The sequence below is a fragment of the Schistocerca americana genome, chromosome 1 (assembly GCF_021461395.2).
Source record: "Schistocerca americana isolate TAMUIC-IGC-003095 chromosome 1, iqSchAmer2.1, whole genome shotgun sequence".
Taxonomy (NCBI): Eukaryota; Metazoa; Arthropoda; class Insecta; order Orthoptera; family Acrididae; genus Schistocerca; species Schistocerca americana.
In genome coordinates this window covers 305,837,373-305,857,541 of record NC_060119.1, presented here as the reverse complement: position 1 = coordinate 305,857,541, position 20,169 = coordinate 305,837,373, and the positions used below count along the sequence as shown (strand labels likewise).

Here is a 20,169-nt window from a genome sequence, read left to right as displayed (position 1 = left end):
TTACATAATCTGCATAAATAATGGGCCCGCTGATTTGCATTCATGGCGATGGTGCCCAGTAGTGACCCAGATGGGTTCCATAGGATTTACATCAGGTAAATTTGGTCACCGGGACATCAATGTGAGTTCACTGTAATGCTTCTCAAACTACTGTAGCATTGTTCTGGCTCTGAGACACAGATAATTATACTGTTGAAAGATGACACTGCTGTCAGGGAAGACATAAAGCATGAAGGGATGCAGATGGTTTGCAGTTGTCAGTGTGTCTTCGATTACTACCACATGTCCCGTGCAAGACCAGTAGAACGTCTCCCATAGCATAATACTGCTCCCACCAGCTGTGTCCATGACACAATGCAAGTTTTGAGCCGCCGTTCACCTCAATGACAGCGTTTGTGGAGATGACCATTGACCTAGTGTAGCAAAAATGTGATGCCAACATGTTTGCATTGATCATTGGTCAAATCCCAATGGTCTCATGTGCACTGCAATCACAATTGATGATGTCATTGAGTCAACATGTGATCAAGTAGGGATGGTCTGCTGCAGACAATACAATGAACAGTATGCTCCAAAACACTTGTGTGAGCCTCAGCATTGTGCTCTTTCAGCAGAGTTGCAACAGATCACCATCTATCCTGCTTTACAGAGCATACTCTATGTTCTGTGAAGAGTTGTGGACATCCAACCATTTAGCACCAAGTGGTAGTTTCACTGTCCTTCTACCTTTTTTCATAGGTGAACATTCAACCAGCATTGCCATTTTCAAAATACTCCTTCACGGTCTCTATGTATTAATAATCTCAATGGATTTCCCCATTTGCAGCTCATATCTTCACTAGGGTGATCCCCTGTCCGTGTCACCTCTGCTTAAATACTTCTGTTGCTGTGTCATGCGCCCACATTGCCACCAAGTGGCATCAAATGTCACAGTGGGTAATGGTGATACTGTTTTGGCTTATCTGTGTATGTTGCTGTAATCATTTTCAACAACTCATTTGATATACACTGGCTCCTCCCCTTCCTTCCCCTATGTGCTTTCGAACACACAAATTATAAATGTTATGTATATGTCTTCCTGCCTGCTTATATTTCCATGTTTCTATACTTACATTTTGCAATTTTTCTGTTGAAGTGTGATGAATTTTCCTCATCTGCTTTCAGGGTGGAAAAAATACTGTTCCAAGAAAGGAAAATTGTGGACAAATGAAACGTTCGAGGTTGTCTATGCAGACACCCGGAGGGACAGACATTATGAATGCAGAAGGAAGTAGTGACCAGTGTGGACTACAGCCCTTGCAGGCAGAACCTGTTGCTAACAATTCACAATATCAGAAGGGCAGAAATGACAGTAAGTGTGGAATCCCCAACAGGCGAACATTGACAGCCCAGCACTCTAAAGATGATGCAAGTATACAACACAGTAGTGGAATAAAGCATGAATTAGGGAATTGCAAGGCAGCCACTGATACATTGGAGCATTTTTCTGAGTTACAGACACCTGAGTATACAAGTAGCTCAGCATCTCTCAATGACAAAGATGGGGCAAGCTATGCTAAGGACAAGACATCATCTGCAATTCCAAGTCTTAGTTCTGTACAAGAGTCAATGTCTCAAATTAAGGTTGAGACTGAAATGGACACCAGTGAGATGAATAATACTCAGGAAACGCTGGATGTTTTTGTAGAATCTGATTACAAATCATCAGCGAGAGTGTCTCACTCCAGTAACGCTAATGAAAAACATCAGTTGTACAGTAATGAAATGGATGTTATATTGGGTACGTTCTTCATACAGATATTTATTACTAAACTTGATTGTTATAGTTCTTTTTATTAGTATCATCTGATGCATTATACATAAGTAGAAACTAGCTTAATTTGATCTTTTCTAAAGAGGTAACACCTGAGGATCCATGATGTTCAGAATGTAGCAAAGTGCTGTCAGAATTCTCTCAATCACTACCAGCCATGACCTTAAGTCATATCCAATGGCTTCCCACACCATGACATGAGGACTGAAACTGCTGTGCCTCTCCAAAATGTCGGAAGAATGGGACCTCTTCCCAGACCACCTCCATAACTGCCAATGATGGTCATCCATGGTAGTGCAGAACTGCAGTTCACTTCTGAACGCATTTCAATGCCATTCATCAGCAACCCATGCTTCTCAGTCGTACCACCACCCAAAACACAACCATATGCATTGTGGTGCTAATGGCAGCTAGTGCGAGGTACGTCATTCCCTAGTCCAGCTTCTGCTAGTTTCCCACCAATGGTATTGGATGACACAGAATGTTGCAGGGAATATTCTTGGACGACAGGCACAGATGTGAAGGAGCTATAATGTACTTGGTGCACAGCATGACAATCCTCCCTTGTGGTCAACTGTAGCTGACTGGAACATTGGTGACGGTGATGCCTTCCTTCCTGCTCCCAAGCAGCCCAACTTTAGAGCATTGTCTCATCCAAATGCCTCACAAATCTGGATGTTGCACAGTTCAACCAGCTGCACAATGAAGACCCATGATGCAGCCCCTTTCAAACTCTGGAGTTGATAATGCTGTCTCACGCAAGTACATCACATCTCCTTGTCCTTGACAGTGATCACTCAACATCTGATGTAGTTATTGCACAATATGTACCCTACCAGGTGTGGTTACAACACTAAACATAAACAACACTAATGCACTCTGTAGCCGGTCCAGTTGTCAGAGAGAAATGCAACTCTAATTATGCACATTCCTGCCAATTATGTGTTTGTGTACAAAGTTATTTTCACATCTGACTACATCTTTTGAGTGCTTCGTTGTTTGTAGTCAGGCAGTTTTAAATTTCCACAAATCACTTCAATGAAATGTTGACATGGTTTCTTTAAATAAGTCATGGCTCCATTCCTGTCTCATCCTTGTCCAACCAAACTTTTTCCTCTAATAATTAAGTTGTCATTGGGGCATTTAAATTCTGATCTTCATTCCATGCCAAAGTATCAATGTGACACAGAGATTAGCAACTAGTCCTTAATATAGAGAAATATTAAGTTAGTCACTTTCTTTGGACATAAATATGTAGTGTCCTCTAATAACACAACTGATGATGTGTAATTGAAGTCACTCAGATCATGTAAATATATGTGAGTAGTATCATACATAGGGCTGTTTTAAGGCCTAAGTGACATAAGGGGTTATTTGCAGTGCCAAGCTGAAAGGGGTGCCAGGAGTACTGAAGTGCAAAATTTGTATATAGGCTTTATCATATTTAGTAGTGAAACTGATGTGGATGACAGTGTGTGTTAACAGAAGTGAAAACAATCTAGTGAACATGGGTGCACAAATGAGCCATTTCTGAGATAATTGCATGTATGAGTTCACAAGCCGCCACTGACTTCAGTATCAGATATTGCCATAGTTTGTATAAATGTATGAAACATTTTTATTTAATCCATATCTAATTGAGCTTCAATTTCACTCAAGACCTACCTTAAGCAGAAATACAATAATAATTCAATGCATTACACATTACAGTTTACTATACACTTGTACCTATAAAGCAAGTGTTCCATGTGTCATCCTCACATTTGTAGGCAATACTGCACTCATCTCTGCAATGAGTTTCAAATTCTTTCAAACATCTGATCATCTCTTATATCTTGAAAGAATTGTGCAGTTCACTGCACCAGTACTTCAACTGTATTGATGAGAGTGCTGTACACTTCACTTCATAGATGACCCCGAAACAGACAGACCCAGAGAATTGAGGTGAGGTGACTTCAGAGGTCAAACTGTAAGCAGTGCTCAACCTATCCATCTGGGACCATTTCAGGGCATTACATGTCATCTTAAATCGTCAGTAAATTGTACCGGTTTCCCATCAGTATCTACAACAATTCCCAACACTGTGCAAGGAAAGGTAGGCCATGAGGAATATTTGAGTCCAATTATGTGGAGACATAACTGAAAAATTTGTGTTTCAAATATATTTGTACTACCTAGGAAAATATTTGTAACTGAAGTCAGTGGGAGCTCATAACCAGACATTCACAATTACCTTGCAAACAGCTCATATATGGAGCCACATTTATTGGAATATTTTTGCTCCTGCTATCTTATATTTTCACACAATTTAGTTTTTGCAGTTTATTGTTATCCACTCTGTATATACTTACTTTAAAAAATTATTATAATTTTTGTAAATAAATCTATATATATAAAAGAAAGTCGTGTTAGTTACACTATTTATAACTCAAGAACGGCTGTACCAATTTGGCTGAAAATTGGTGGAGAGGTAGCTTAGAACCAGGAGACAGACATAGGTTACTTTTTATCCCGTTCAACTGCTATAAAATGTGGTGTAACAAAAATGCATCTAGCATGGAATAAGAAAATGCAAATGTCAGCTAAACGATGGCAGGACCGTGTGAAAATTGGCTGAAAATTGGTGGAGAGGTAGCTTAGAACCAGGTGACGGACATAGGATACTTTTTATCCCGTTTGACTGCTATAAAACGTAGTATAACAAAAATGCATTTGCTATGGAATAACAAAACGCAAATGTCAGCTAAACTTCACTATAAGACGTGGTATAACAAAAATGCATCTGACATGGAATAACAAAATGCAAATGACAGCTAAATGTCTATGGTTAAGTATCAGTATATATCATTAATTAAAAATTTAAAGAAATAATTTGTATTTTCTTTGAATCATCATTAACAATGCTGCGACCAAGACGATCGAATATTTCTCGACAAAGCTGTAATGCAAGAAGGATACAAAACATTGCGAATGAAAGGACTGAAGAAGAACAACAAATTGCCCGTGAAGAGCGTCGCGTTAGTATGGCTCGACTTCGTGCTTCTCAGTCACAAGAGCTAAGTGAGGCAGCCCGTGAAACAGCTCGGTTGGCAATGCAAAATGCCAGTACTTCCAAGATCAATGGCTGCAGATGAAATAAGTGCTTGCCTCAAATCATCAAATCTATGGCGCTATGTGAAGAAACTTCAGCTGACAACAAACATGAGAGTTGCATTGCTTAATGATACATCTGCTGAAGATTTCTCTGAGCAATTGCTGACTATCGGTAATGGTCGAGTACCTGTCGAAGAATCGAGCGGATTGATTTCATTTCCTCATAATTTCTGTAACTTCGTCTCATTAAAAGACAAACTTATCAACAAAGTATTCCCAAGCATCATTACTAACTACAAAAGTAATGAATGGTTGAGTGAGCGAGCAATTTTAGCGGCTAAGAATAAAGATGTAGATGACCTAAACTACATAATTCAGAATGAGATCATTGGTAAAATGCATTCATTCAAATCTATTGACTGTGTAACAAATGAAGATGAAGCCACCAACTATCCAATTGAATTTTTAAACTCCTTGGATGTGCCTGGCTTACCACCACACAATTTACACCTAAAAGTTGGCTCTTGGGTAATCATGCTTTGAAACATAAACCAACCAAAACTGTGCAACGGTACACTTTCGGTGGTAAGTAAATTGATGAATAATGTTATTTACGCGATGATACTCAAAGGAAGGTGAGGAAGTTCTCATCCTGAGGATCTCGATGATCCCAACAGATATGCCATTTGAGTTTAAAAGACTTCAATTTCCAATGTGTCTTGCATTCGCCATGACCATTAACAAATCACAAAGCCAATCCTTGAAAGTTTCTGATTTAAATCTGGAAATCCATGTTTTTCACATGGTGAATTATATGTGGCATGTTCATGGGTCGGAAGACCATCTGCGTTGTTTGTTCTTGTGCCTGATAATAAAACAAAAAGTGTCTTGTATCACAAGGTACATATTTGTAGAGTGGAAGCTATGCACCAAAAAACATAAGGAATGAAGAATCATTAAAATACTTAATTTTTTTATTTGTATTTCCTAATAAAAATTTGAACTTAACATCCAAAATCTGATTATTTATTGGCTTTAAGGCAGAACAGAGTTCGCAGAATGAGATTTTCACTCTGCAGCGGAGTGTGCGCTGATATGAAACTTCCTGGCCGATTAAAACTGTGTGCCTGACTGAGACTCGAACTCGGGACCTTTGCCTTTCGTGGGCAAGTGCTCTACCATCTGAGCTACCGAAGCACGACTCACGCCCAGTACTCACAGCTTTACTTCTGCCAGTATCTCGTCTCCTACCTTCCAAACTTTACAGAAGCTCTCCTGCGAACCTTGCAGAACTAGCACTCCTGAAAGAAAGGATACTGCGGAGACATGGCTTAGCCACAGCCTGGGGGATGTTTCCAGAATGAGAGTTACACTCTGCAGTGGAGTGTGTGCTGATATGAAACTTCCTGGCAGATTAAAACTGCGTGCCCGACCGAGACTCGAACTCGGGACCTTTGCCTTTTGTGGGCAAGTGCTCTACCATCTGAGCTACCGAAGCACGACTCACGCCCGGTACTCACAGCTTTACTTCTGCCAGTATCTCGTCTCCTACCTTCCAAAGTTTACAGAAGCTCTCCTGCGAACCTTGCAGAACTAGCACTCCTGAAAGAAAGGATACTACGGAGACATAGCTTAGCCACAGCCTGGGGAATGTTTCCAGAATGAGATTTTCACTCTGCAGTGGAGTGTGCGCTGATATGAAACTCCCTGGCAGATTAAAACTGTGTGCCCGACCAAGACTCGAACTCGGGACCTTTGCCTTTTGTGGGCAAGTGCTCTACCATCTGAGCTACCGAAGCACGACTCACGCCAGGTACTCACATCCCCCAGGCTGTGGCTAAGCCATGTCTCCGCAGTATCCTTTCTTTCAGGAGTGCTAGTTCCGCAAGGGTCGCAGGAGAGTTTCTGTAAAGTTTGGAAGGTAGGAGACAAGATACTGGCAGAAGTAAAGCTGTGAGTACCGGGTGTGATTCGTGCTTCAGTAGCTCAGATGGTAGAGCACTTGCCCATGAAAGGCAAAGGTCCCGAGTTTGAGTCTCGGTCGGGCACACAATTTTAATCTGCCAGGAATTTTCATATCAGCGCACACTCCGCTGCAGAGTGTAACTCTCATTCTGGAAACAAACCCCCAGGCTGTGGCTAAGCCATGTCTCCGCAGTATCCTTTCTTTCAGGAGTACTAGTTCTGCAAGGTTCGCAGGAGAGCTTCTTCTGTAAAGTTTGGAAGGTAGGAGACGAAATACTGGCAGAAGTAAAGCTGTGAGTACCGGGTGTGAGTCGTGCTTCGGTAGCTCAGATGGTAGAGCACTTGCACACGAAAGGCAAAGGTCCCGAGTTCGAGTCTCGGTCGGGCACACAGTTTTAATCTGCCAGGAAGTTTCATTTGGAACAGAGTTCGCCGGGTTAGCTAGTAAATAATAAATATTGTGTGTCTCACAGTTTTGTGCAGATATTTCCATCTGCTGCCATTTTGAGAAATTCAGCTGTTTCATTTTCATATGTAATGTACTGAAATCAACAGTATGAAAAGCCTTGCTGAAATCAACCAATGTTAAAATGATTGTTTCATACATGCCATGGCATGTTTGGTATCACCAGTTACTCTGATTAATGCAGCTGCTATGCTGTGTGTTTTCAGAAACCATATTAATATGTTTTATGAATGTCATATACTCTTTCAGCTGTTCGTGAACAATGTATTCCAATGCTTTAGATGCTGTGGATAATTTGCTGATCAGCTTGTAGTAGCCTGGTGGGTTTGGGTGATCATTCTTGGGTACTGACTGAACTATACTTTTCTTCCACTTCATATGACATGTATCACTAACAAGATAGAGACTGGAAAACTCTGTGGGAACTGGGATATTAATATTGGAAACATTTTTAATCCTGCCTATGCCCACTCTGTTATTACCTACTGCCAAAGAGGGTTTTTTTGTGATTACTTTCTGTACTGTGTGTATGGAAATACATCAGTTGTGGGGTTGCTACCTTGTTACTGATAATTTATCATAGCTTGAGAGCTGACTGCTGTTGAGAAAAAGTTGTTCAATTTGTCTGCCAGAACTTGAAAATTACCTTTAAACTTTTCCTTTCCTCTGCCTAAATTGCACAAATTTTTATTTTATTTTATTTTTTCCCCTGCAATGCAGCAGAATTTGACTTTCTGTCTACAACAGACCTGGAATGCCTGATTTTGGCAATGTGAATTTTTTGCTTCACTTTGTTCTACAGCTGCCTGTCTAGTTCATAAAGTTCAAGTGTTGGATTTTTCTTGATTTTTCTATGGGCAGGGTCTTCTTTATTCATTACCTGATGTAATTTCATAGTCAGCCATGGAACAGGAACACTCTATAATTTCAAAATGTACCAGATGTAATCTGATTCTGTATTTAAAACCATACGAAATATGTAAATAAAACTCTATAATGTGACTGAATGTTTAAAGACATAAGGTGCATAAGTCTGCAACTAAATTCCCAGGCTTTACTATCAAATGTTCAGGGTGACAGCATGTGATGGATTGTATCCAGAAGTATTGTACTCTTATAGTTAAGAGTGAAATAATCTACTTATATTCTCTCCAGAGTGAAATTTGAGCAGCAGATCAGTATTTGTGTCTCCTATAGTAATTACATGCTCATATTGTGAGACTTACTAGTCAGACGAGGCTGATTGGAAGATTGATGCCATGTTGATTTTGGGTCATTTATAGACTTTCTACTTTCATGTTAATAATTTCTGACTAGATACATTTATTTTGAAGAAAATGAACTCTGCTTCTTCCATCATTAGCATCCGAGTTAGATCTACATCATTACTCCACAATTTACATTTAAATGGTTCCATGGTTCTCGGGTGTGCTGCCGAACCCGGTGGTCAAAAGTCCATGAAATTTTGGCAGACGACAATTTCAGACTAACGAAGTCTGATAGCAGAGCTGCGACCCCTTGAATCTGCCATGTATGAGAACAGATACAGCAACTGACAGATTCGAATGGCCCTCCAACACAAGAGCTCCAAGAAAGACATGGAGCTTCAACAATGACATAGAAGGTGAAAACTAGGTAGAAGAAGATGGTTTACCACTCTGACATTAAACCATATGTCCATCCCCCTATGCCGGCCGCGGTGGTCTCACGGTTCTAGGCACTCAGTCCGGAACCACGCGACTGCTATGGTCGCAGGTTCGAATCCTGCCTTGGGCATGGATGCGTGTGATGTCTTTAGGTTAGTTAGGTTTCAGTAGTTCTAAGTTCTAGGGGACTGATGACCGCAGATGTTAAGTCCCATAGTGCTCAGAGCCATTTGAACCATCCTCCTATGCGGTGCTTTAAGTGCTGGAAGTTCGGGCACATATCTTCCCGCTGCACTTCCAGCACCACATGTCGAGACTGTGGACATCCACTGCACCCAGATACTCCATGTCCGCCATCTCCAACTTGCATCAACTGTGGAGAGTACCACTCCACCTGCTTGCCAGAGTGCCCAGTACTCCAAAAGACCACTTTCATACCATTTGCGGGCAAGGTATCATAAAAAATTGGCAGACCACTGCGAAAACACCACATAATGCCAGTTTTCTGCTCACCAGCCAAAACTTGAGGTTTATCAGGGGCAGTGAAAGCAGACCTGGGTCTCAAAACACTGGGGGCATATCAGATTCCACGTGAATGTGGAAAACTTATTTTGGACAAACAATCAACACAGTTGAAGAACAATGCATAGAACATTAACACTACACTTGCTTGCTGCTACCCAACAAGTCTGCAATACCAGACCACTGCATTGACTTTGCTCATAAAATGTATTACCAACAAATGGAGGTCCTGGGTACCACCAATAAATTTTGAGACTGCATTTTCCAAGAAGCAATTGAACATCATGTGACTGATATCTTAATCAACAGAGACACTAGCTTCCAACTGAACAAGGCTTGCAAATCCTTACTTAACTCCATGCAAGTTATATATGACACCTGAATCGGAGATGTAATAAGGGTAGCAGGTGGAAGGCAACTGAGAATTTCCCCTCCACCATTGCAGCTGCACACATCCCCATCACAAAGCACAGTGTGGGCCCAGTGGTTCCTGAACTGTGTAGGTATAAATACTGTGAGCCCACAGCAGACACTTCATTCCATCAACACTGCCTGATGATGGCAGAGTGATTGTCTGCTGAAGTATCATGAACTTTTGATGTTCAGATATGGCAGTACACCCAAGAACTGTGGAAGAAGCATATACACCAGGAAAACCTCAGGCTACATATATCTAAGTGTTTGGTGGGGGTTTCATAGAACCACTTCCAGAATATATCCCTGCCTTTTCACTATCAAAAAGCACGTCAGGAAAAATAAGCACCTTAATGTTTTTGTGTGAGCTATTATTTCACTTACTTTATTATAATCGTCTCCTTAGGTGGGAGTCAACAAAATACTTTGGCATTCAGGGGAGAAACTTGATAATTTTAATTTTGTGAAAATATACTGCCACAATGAAAAATGCTTTTGTTTCAGTTATTGCCACCACGACTTGCTTATCGTATCCATGTATTTCTCTCCTCCATTCTACAATAATACAAAACAAGTTGCCCGTCTTTGAACTTCTTCAGTGTCCTCTGTCAATTCTGTCTGGTAAGGATTGCATACTGCATAGCAATGCTTCAGAAGAGGATGAGCAAGCATAGTGTAGAAAATCACTTTAGTAAATTTGTTGCATCTTCAAAGTGTTCTACCAATAAAACAAAATCTTTGGTTTCCCTTCCACACATTTTCTATGTGAAAGTTCCAGTTTAAATTGGTCATAATTGTGATCCCTAGGTATTTAATTGAATCAACAACCTTGAAATTTGTCTGCTTTATCCTGTAGCTGAAATTGAACAGAATTTTTATTTTAGTAGTCATTTGGAGAACCTCATGTTTTTTATTGTTGAGGGTTAACTAACACTTTTTGCATCATGCAAGTATCTTGTCTGCATCATTTTTTAACTGATTTGATTTCTTGATGTCTTTGCTTGATGATAAAATGACATCATCTGCAAACCAGCAAAGAGAACTGCTCAGGTATCTTATAAATTGTTTACATAGATTAAGAACAACATAGGACCTTTAACACTTACTGTGAAACCTCTGATACAATTTCAGTTTCACTAGATGAATTCCCTTCATTTATTACGAACGGTGACCCTTGTAACAAGAAATCTTGACTCCAGTCACACAGCTGAGATGACATACCATAGGCACACAGTTGGATAGGAAGCAACATGTGATGTGTGTTAAAAGCCTTCTGGAAATCATGTGAGATGGATATAGCCCAAGGAGATGCTTGTTTGGTCATGTGTTCAACAGAAGAATTATGTGGAATTTCAACTGGTAGAACACGCTGTAAAATGCATTAAAATGAGCCATTAATAGCTACAGATTGGTATGAGTGACAAGCAGTTCACAGGTGTGTTCTATTGTGACTGACTGAAGACTTACCTGTGCTGCCCCTATCTTAGGAGACTGAGGGAGGAGGGAGACAGTGACCCTTATTTGCTAAAGTAGATGTTTGTTATGGTTGTCCAGGCCGTAGACTGTGATAATCTGCAGGCTTTGGTAAATGAGGGACTGGCTAGTAAGGTGTATCGAAGAGGAGTGCACTGTGCAGTGACGAGGAGTGTATGTCAACAATGTGGAGTAATAGATGCCATTTAGAGTGCTTCTGTTTGCCTTAATCAGTGGTTAAGAAGCGGCAGAGGGAAAGCTTCAAATAAAACTGACTAAAGGATTCAGAAAGAAGTTACCCTGGAACAGAGGTAAAACAAATAAAAACATAATTAGCTGGTGATAAATAAATTGGCTTGGCTCCCTTATGTAGTAAACCACAGTCAAAGAAGTTGATAGTAGTTGTGAGGAAAATGAAAACTATATGGTCGAAAGAGCAGGTTGAGGAGATTGGTGTCAATGTAATAGGTCAATACTAAGTAGAATGATAGTTGTAGAATAAAATGAAGTATAGCAGTTGAGGAAGCTTTAAAAACACAATCAACAAACACTAAAGCGTGATTCATTGTGACTCACAAAAATTCATTTAATGTCTTTCTGTTGGGATATGTCTCGTATAAAATCTTCACTACAATCCTGCTACTCTGAGTCACTACACTTTGCAGCAATATTTGTGAGATGGCAGTATTTAACAATTTTAGTCTTTAGTGTTCACTGACAGTACTTCCTGTCTTGGTGAATTTCATTCTTTAGCTAAACATTCCCACATTTTTTCTTTTATACGAAAGAAATTGAACTACTGTGGGCCTGAGGTTTGTGGTTCCTGGCAGCCTGCATCATACTTGGTGGATTCTTTCAACATCAGTCATGTTTACCTCCACACGAAGCTCCTCACACACAACCATGATGAACAAACTGTCTCTGTACGTGTGATCACTTTTGGCCACCCTGAGCATTCGGTAATTTTATGGATGTCTGATGTATGTTGCTTCAAAAGAACAGACACTATACACTAAGCAGTGGCAGGAGAAAACTCTTATAAATGATATGGAAATGTGTAAACTTTTGGAGCCAGTGGCTCCTATTTCTTGCAGAAAGGCTTAAGGTAAAGAAGGAGAGATGAAGGAAAAGGACTGGGAAGGCTTAGAAAATGAGAAGAGTTATTGAAAATTCATCAAGAACCCTGGGCACATGGGGACTTATTGGATGGGTGAGAGGGAAAGACTGTTGTTACCTGCACTTATTCACTGCAGGCATCAACAGTCAGTATTTCTATCTCATCCCTCCCAGTAAGTCTCCCCTGGCCCAGGATATGTGTGAGTTTTCTGTAACTCTCCCCCTTGTCAGTCCTTTTCCTTCACCCTTCTTCTTTTCCCATCACCCCTTCTGACAGAAGATGGAGCCAATGGCTCCGAAAGCTAGCCTACTTCCATATCCTTTATATGTGTATTCTCTTGCTGCCATTTGGTGAGTAGATTCTTTTCTTTATCTAGCCACCCTACATTATATTTTCAGACATTGATTATTGTCATGGAAGTAGCTATGTTGATTGAAAGCTATCCGTTTAGTGGCTAGGAAATGTTTGAATTCTAATAACTAACTAGGTAATAGTATAGGTTAATACACTTATGATATCTTTTCATTTGTCATAGGAATAAATGGATATCAACAAAACTTTGACACTGTGACAAAATGGACCGTTTGCTGATTCTTCATAAGTAGTGAAGTACACAGCATATCTTTCTTCCTTTCCTCTTTTTATGCAACAGCTGATGTGCTCTTTTCCAGTAATCATTATGTATGGAAAATATATAAAATGTGTACCATTCTTTGGATAGATATTATATTGTGCATTTCAGAATAAGAGCATTAAATTTATAATTTAGGCTAAGCATAAAAACTGTGAATGAATTTAAAACAACAGCTATAGTTAGAAGGAATCATGAACTTATGTATACTCTTACATACTTCTTTATCGACAATTTGACAGTTCACTTGCCATGTTTCTCTTGGTCCAAGGCTCTTAATGAAGTTCCTGCACTTCCATAGTCCATCACATGTATGATTGAGGAAGCTGGCACTAGAGTTTCATTCTGGAATATTGACAGATGGATCCCTGTTTGGCCATCCAGATATAGGTTTTCCTTCCTTTCTTGAAAATACCATGATTGAATTTCTGCACTACCATGTCCAATCTGGACTCTGCTCTACTTTTAATCACCATGTCTTGTTTTAATTTAGCAGGTGGTAATTTGTGTAGGAACGACTGCTTACAGAATTGCAAAACACGTTATTTGCCTAATTCTCTTTAGAGTTTCATGCCAAAGTAATATTTATCTATATTGTTCAACATGAAATGAAGTTTATCGTGCATACTTTTAGGAATTTTTTTCTGTAGAATGTAATAAAATAGTATACAGAAACGTTTAAAGTTTCAGTAACTCTAAATCTCTCATACATTGTAAATGCACAACATTTTTGATGCAGATTACGATCGGAAGGATTCTGATAAATATTGTATCAATTACTACAAAGAAAACGTATTCTTCACTTACAGTATAACTTTCCTTTATTACTTTCTAAAATTATTAAACATAGTTTAAGGATATGTTATATAACAGCAACTTAAACAGGATAGTCATTAATCATTTTTGTTTCAGGGCAACAGTCCCCTCCTTCAGATGACTCTGGTGGAAGTATCTGTAACACAGACAGAATGCAACATAGTTCAAACTCAGCTTTAACCAGTTTGAAACTGAAAGCTTCATCTGGCCAATTTAGTAAATTCTATCTTCCAAATCCCACTACAAGCAACACTAGCAAGCTATATGCCACATGCTTTGTTTGTGGTAAACAGCTAAGCAACCAGTATAATTTGCGTGTCCATCTGGAAACACATCAGAATGTTAATTATGCCTGTAGTGTTTGTAGTCATATATCCAGGTCTCGGGATGCTCTGAGAAAGCATGTATCTTATAGGCACCCTGGTGAAGCTCGGGAAAAAGTAGGTTTTGGGGGTCTTATAAAAGATGCTCGTATTTCTGGAGGAAGTGCTTCAAGCACATCAAAGAAATCTAAAATAACAGATAATACTGAGGATGATAAACCCGTCTCAACATAAAAGATATATTTCTGGAAACAAAATATCAATACTAGTATAGATGAAGAGTCTTGATTGCAGGAAATTACTATTTATAGTTGTATATAATTTACTTGGAATCTGTAAAAGTCATTTTCAACAATACCAAATACATTTCCTTGTTGGTTTTAATGTTAAAAAGAGCTTTATATGTTAAAGATTTTATGTATACACATACAAACTAGTATGTCATTGTTTTTAAGCATTTTAGCATAATGTTTGGAATGCTTTAATAAGTGTGTGTGTGTGTGTGTGTGTGTGTGTGTGTGTGTGTGTGTTTTGAAAAAATGAAGTGTAAGAAAAGTTTGAATACGAATTCACCAAAGTGTTTTTCCACCTTTATTATATACAAATATATTCTAAGATACTGATATTCACAGCTAACAGAAACAAGAGTCTTTCATTCGCACTTGTGCCTTAATATATCTGTATTTTACTGTAACACCAAAAACTAAATGAAAATGTTATTTTCTCTGTAAATTTTTATGAAAAAATATTACGCTTAAGAGGTAATAGTGCCTACTGTGCAATATGTGAAAGTACCTGTGGATTAAGCCAAATTATTAAATATTTTATAATAACTAAAATCATAATTTTGTAAGTGACTGGGAATGTTAACCAAGAAAAATTATTTCTTGTAGACTTATTAAATTATCATCTTTGCTGTGAGGTCTTGCATTAAGAGTGTGTGTAATGTTATTAGTGGACAAAAATGTATAGAATTATAAAACAAAATAGCCTTAGGTACTTATATTGTCGTCAGTCATCATTGTCATTCTTGTACAAAGTTTTTTTTGTATACTGTTCAAGTAGATAAACATCAAAAAATGTTTTATGTGTTAGTTGACACAGACATCATAAATTCGTACATCCTTTAAAGGACAGGAGGGGTTGGAAGAAGTGGAATGATTGAATAAGAAACCAATACTTGGGGTGAACAGACATAAAATGGAACAGGACAAATAAATTAAAAAGGCCATTCCCTTTAGTTTAGGAGATGAAGGAATACCTAATTCCAAAAGCTAAAGTTTATGTTGATTTTTATTCATATCTGTTGTTCCTGCCATCTGGTATGTATTACTTGAGAAGACCTACTGAAGTCCTTGTCAGAGTGCAAGCACCATTGTGTTTACATTTGAGAAAGGGATAGCAACAGCAATACACTTCATTAACCGTACAACTGAAGTACCTTCATGCACTTCACTCATATCTGCCAACAATTAAATATTCCTCACAACTTTCTCTTTAGTATTTCTTATCCCACACTGCCACTTCATCAGCGTTTATTCATTTTTAAATCCATTTCTTGTCCAAACCATTGTTCATTTGAATGTAAATCCATTTGAATAAATATCTGCTGTAGTATACCATTTTCACAACTATATTTTGATGTTCACGCATCATGACTCATAGTATCCAGCAAATTTAAAACCAAATTGTCTAGATAAAATAACATACTATCTTTCCTTGTTTGAAGCCCAGTTCTGTGCTAAAATCTGAGGCATTTCCACAGAGCTCATATTTAATTACACTGCTTATAGTGTTACAAAATTTGCCGTTTAATATCACAGTTATGCATATTTGAGCATATTGCGTATACTTCTTTGGACTCAGTACTCGAATCCTGCTTCTTTGATATTACATCCCTCCTTCTGTAATTTTCACACCTTTGACCTCCTCAACTTTAACATTTTGGAAGCACATTTCCTCACCTTCTCCACTAGAACTGTCATTATTTTTTCCTTCTCATCATCAATTAATATAATGACAGTAGTAGGAAGCCTGTCCATATACATATTTCTACTGTCATTTTCCCGCATGTTTCAAGGAATCTGCTTTCAACTGGAACATTACAGAATCATAATACTTCATGCTTTAGTTGGTACCACAGTCCACTTTATCGATAAATAGAAAAAGAATATATTCTATATTAATTTGATTATAGCTCCTTTTTGGAGATCTTTTTGTTTAGAGATGCTATTGTAATAAGGTTGATATGAATTTGATTGGTGTTTGTGAAATTAAAAATGTAAATACAGAATGATATTTACTTTACAGCTGTTATTGGAAAGGTCTATATATAAAAATATTTTTAGATCCATTGAAGTGCGTGTAATCTGTATTATTCACAGTGGAATACAGTAATTGTTATAACATCTGCAATTGAAATGACATTCACACCAAATATTGTCCTGTTAGTGTGTTTAATTTTCATATTTTGTATCTGTACATATATTGCATTATATGTCAGTGTTTGCTGTTTGTACTTTTTTGTGAAAAATGTGATTGTAGATATACAGTTCCAAGTTCCTTGTCACGCTAGTCAATTTTAGTCAAAGCTGCCACACTGTGAACTGTAGTGCAAGTCTTTGTCCCTTTAACGGGAGTATTCATTAATAGGTATGTATCAAGAATCAGTGCCTTATAATGTTTTAGCTAAATGACTGAAACAAAATATAATGAATCCTAGTCTGATTTATTAACACCATTACATGTTATTTCTAGACACTGCACTCTGTGTACTATATATTTCAAGTTTTGCTCAGTTTAATTTTATTGTCACTAAAGTTTGTATTACATATGTTGTTATACATGAGCTTTATGTGTTACCTGGAGAAATATCTTCTCTGCAGAAGCATCAGTCATGTGGCTAAGGTGGTAGAGTGGCTGGGAATTATATCACACTTCTATTACTTCATTTAGATTTGAAGTACTTGGCCAGAAATGGCTCCAGGGAGACCTGTGGTCATATAAGCTTCACTTCATACAAATAGATTTTTGCTTATTACTTGATGTGCCACAGGTTTTTGTACCTTGTTAACAATGTGAGACATAAATTGAGACATTGGCTTGCACAATCAATGTCAAATACTATGTTCACTGTTTATTTTTTAGAAAGTCACCACATTAATTAGAGTTGTATTTTACTCATTCTCTCTATGATCACAGTTTCAATTTGTGCTATATATTATTTTATTATGGTGTGACAGTGTGAATTATCTCTAGGTTCTGTAAGTATATGGTGGAATCAGTGCGAAATTGGGTTCTGAGGCTAAGTTCTATATGCTTTACTGTCTGCAGAAACTATCTTCTGTGTTTTCTTTCTCGGATGTGTGCACCTACATAAGCCGGCTGAAGGGGGAAAAGTAAAGAAGTCGCCTAATGCAGCTCTGTGCATCCCCGGAAGATACTTCACTTATATTACAAAAATATAAATTAGAGGTAGCTATATTCCTTAAATAATTTTTTCGTGATATTTGACTGAAAAACAGGTTTATTATCTCTTAAAACAAGAAGGAAAATTATCTTCCCCTTAGCTAGTCTAATAGTTGACTGTTACACTTAATAATAAAAGTAAAATTGTAAACTATAAATAAAAGTAGTTAAATGGGCTTTCAGTTTACGACTACTCCACATTAAAAATATAGAGCAAGTACTTTAATGTACTTGAAGCATATTAAAGTAGTGCACAGTCATATTTCTTTCTGTACTTACTGGTGTCTTTTATCCATGGTAGACACAGTACTTAGCAAAGTGACCTTTATGTTTTCTCTTTTCTAAGAATCTGTCCCCTACCCAATTGGTGTTGATTCTGTTTCATCTTTAACTGCCATGGAAATTTTGTGAATTACATCAGTGGTCCACCTTACCTCTTCAAATCCATTTACAACCTTTATTATAATAATAATAATTATTATTATTATTGGTATTGTTATTATTATTTTGCCACATTGTGCAAGATGTTTTTAATGCCGCATGTAATATTAAAATTATTTTTATTATAATAACTGCTGTCACTGTTACTCTCCACCCTCTACCACCGCTACAATTACAATTGACAATGGACATAGAGTTCTGTGCAACTGTGGAACACACTTAGACTTGGAGATTGACGAAAAAAAATTGCTAACAACTGAGAAGAGAACCTGTGATAGTATTCAAAGTTGCAGGTTTTTTATTAGTCACATACGGTACTTCAATACATTATAAAGTCAATGAATTGCTAATTGTTACTCTGCTTCCATACAAATGTTTCCTTCAGATACTTACTACAACTACAATGCATAGCAACAATTTCAAATATATCCCCATAAAATGTGAATATAAAATTCATCTTCATTCTTAAAGACTTTATCCTTGATTGATTATCAGCTTTTTTTCTTTTTCATTTAGTGAATTTGTCTCTTCTACATGTCTGTCACCAAAATAAGCATGGTTTCTTTAATATTTACCTTAGTTCTCAGTGAAATATGCTATGTACTGGAAAAAAGGCTTTGTTGCCATGTCATTTTACTTGTACGTCACATTTAAAATCTTTGATCTCATTTTCCTAGTTGCCTCCTTTTTTTAATTTCTTTATCACTTTATTCTAAACAACATCTGATCATGTTCTATAGACCTTTTTTATCTTTGAATATAGGTACACTCAATTAGATTCACCGAGCGAGGTGGCGCAGTGGTTAGCACACTGGACTCGCATTCGGGAGGACGACGGTTCAATCCGGCGTCCGGCCATCCTGATTTAGGTTTTCCGTGATTTCCCTAAATCGCTCCAGGCAAATGCTGTGATGGTTCCTTTCAAAGGGCACGGCCGACTTCCTTCCCCATCCGCCCCTAATCCGATGAGACCGATGACCTCACTGTCTGGTCTCCTCCCCCAAAAACCAATCAACCAACCAATTAGATTCAGTTTGCAAATCTGCTTCAGACTTTACTTTCCGGTTTCAGAGAAACAAAAAAAAAGGCTGTAACAGTTTCTAAAGTTGGCTAAATGTTGAAGATTTCTTACAATCTACATTGTGTATGTTTAAATTTTCCTGTGTAGTGATACATGTCCATTTCACACATGCAGCTTTATAATATTTCAAATTATTATTAGTGGTGTTCACTTTCAGAGCAGCAGATTCTAGTCAGAAAGTTGTTGCATCATTGTGTGAAATTGTCAAAATTCTACTAATTGCTTTCTTACATTTAGTTTAATTTCTTTCATAGTATTTGCAAAAAAGAACTTCGTGATAATTTGTTCCATAAGTAACTGTTTGCTGTAATGTAGATGACTGCATTGTCTTCGATGAGCAGTGAGAAAAACAGTAGCAAATCACTGAGTATTTACAGACATGTTATATGCATATATGATGGACCATGATTTTTGTTTTCCTAGGTAAAGACATTCCCTTGATGGACAGTTGTATAGTTTGCAAATTTATTATTTGAAAACTGAAGCAAGGTTGTTGGCAATAAAGCAATGTGAAACAGGAGAGAATAAATACAGGTGAGGGGTGTATGACCTGTTAAAGAGAAGGAAGAGACCTTTTTACTACATGGATCTCCATCTCCCTCCACATTGTGAGCAACATAACTAGTGATATGTCTTCCCACCATTCAAGTAGTCAATTTTAACAAAAAATGAAAGTTATATTTAGAGTCATTCAGTATTTTTCATGAACAGTGAAAACTTATGAGGATTGAGGGTTATTTAAATTATACTTCTAGAGAAGAGATCGATATCGTGTAAGCTGAAAATGAGTTACACGTCTTCCTCACATATTATATTAATTACATAATACATACATATGTATAATCTTTAGAACTTTGTTAATTTTAACTAGTACTTGTATTGTTACGAATTCTGCAAATG

The 20,169-nt window shown here is 37.8% G+C and overlaps 1 protein-coding gene across 3 annotated transcripts in view; it reads left to right on the top strand.

Annotated features, from left to right (window-relative positions):
• LOC124595892 (protein abrupt) overlaps positions 1-18,273 on the top strand; it is a 126,838-nt gene extending 108,565 nt beyond the window's left edge. For all 3 annotated transcript variants that reach the window (XM_047134819.1, XM_047134803.1, XM_047134811.1), the window contains exons 4-5: positions 1,165-1,780; positions 14,053-18,273. In XM_047134819.1, coding sequence (XP_046990775.1) covers positions 1,165-1,780; positions 14,053-14,513 — 1,077 coding nt within the window. In that variant the 3' untranslated portion in view covers positions 14,514-18,273. The remainder of the gene's footprint in view (positions 1-1,164; positions 1,781-14,052) is intronic.
• Positions 18,274-20,169: the final 1,896 nt, after the last annotated feature.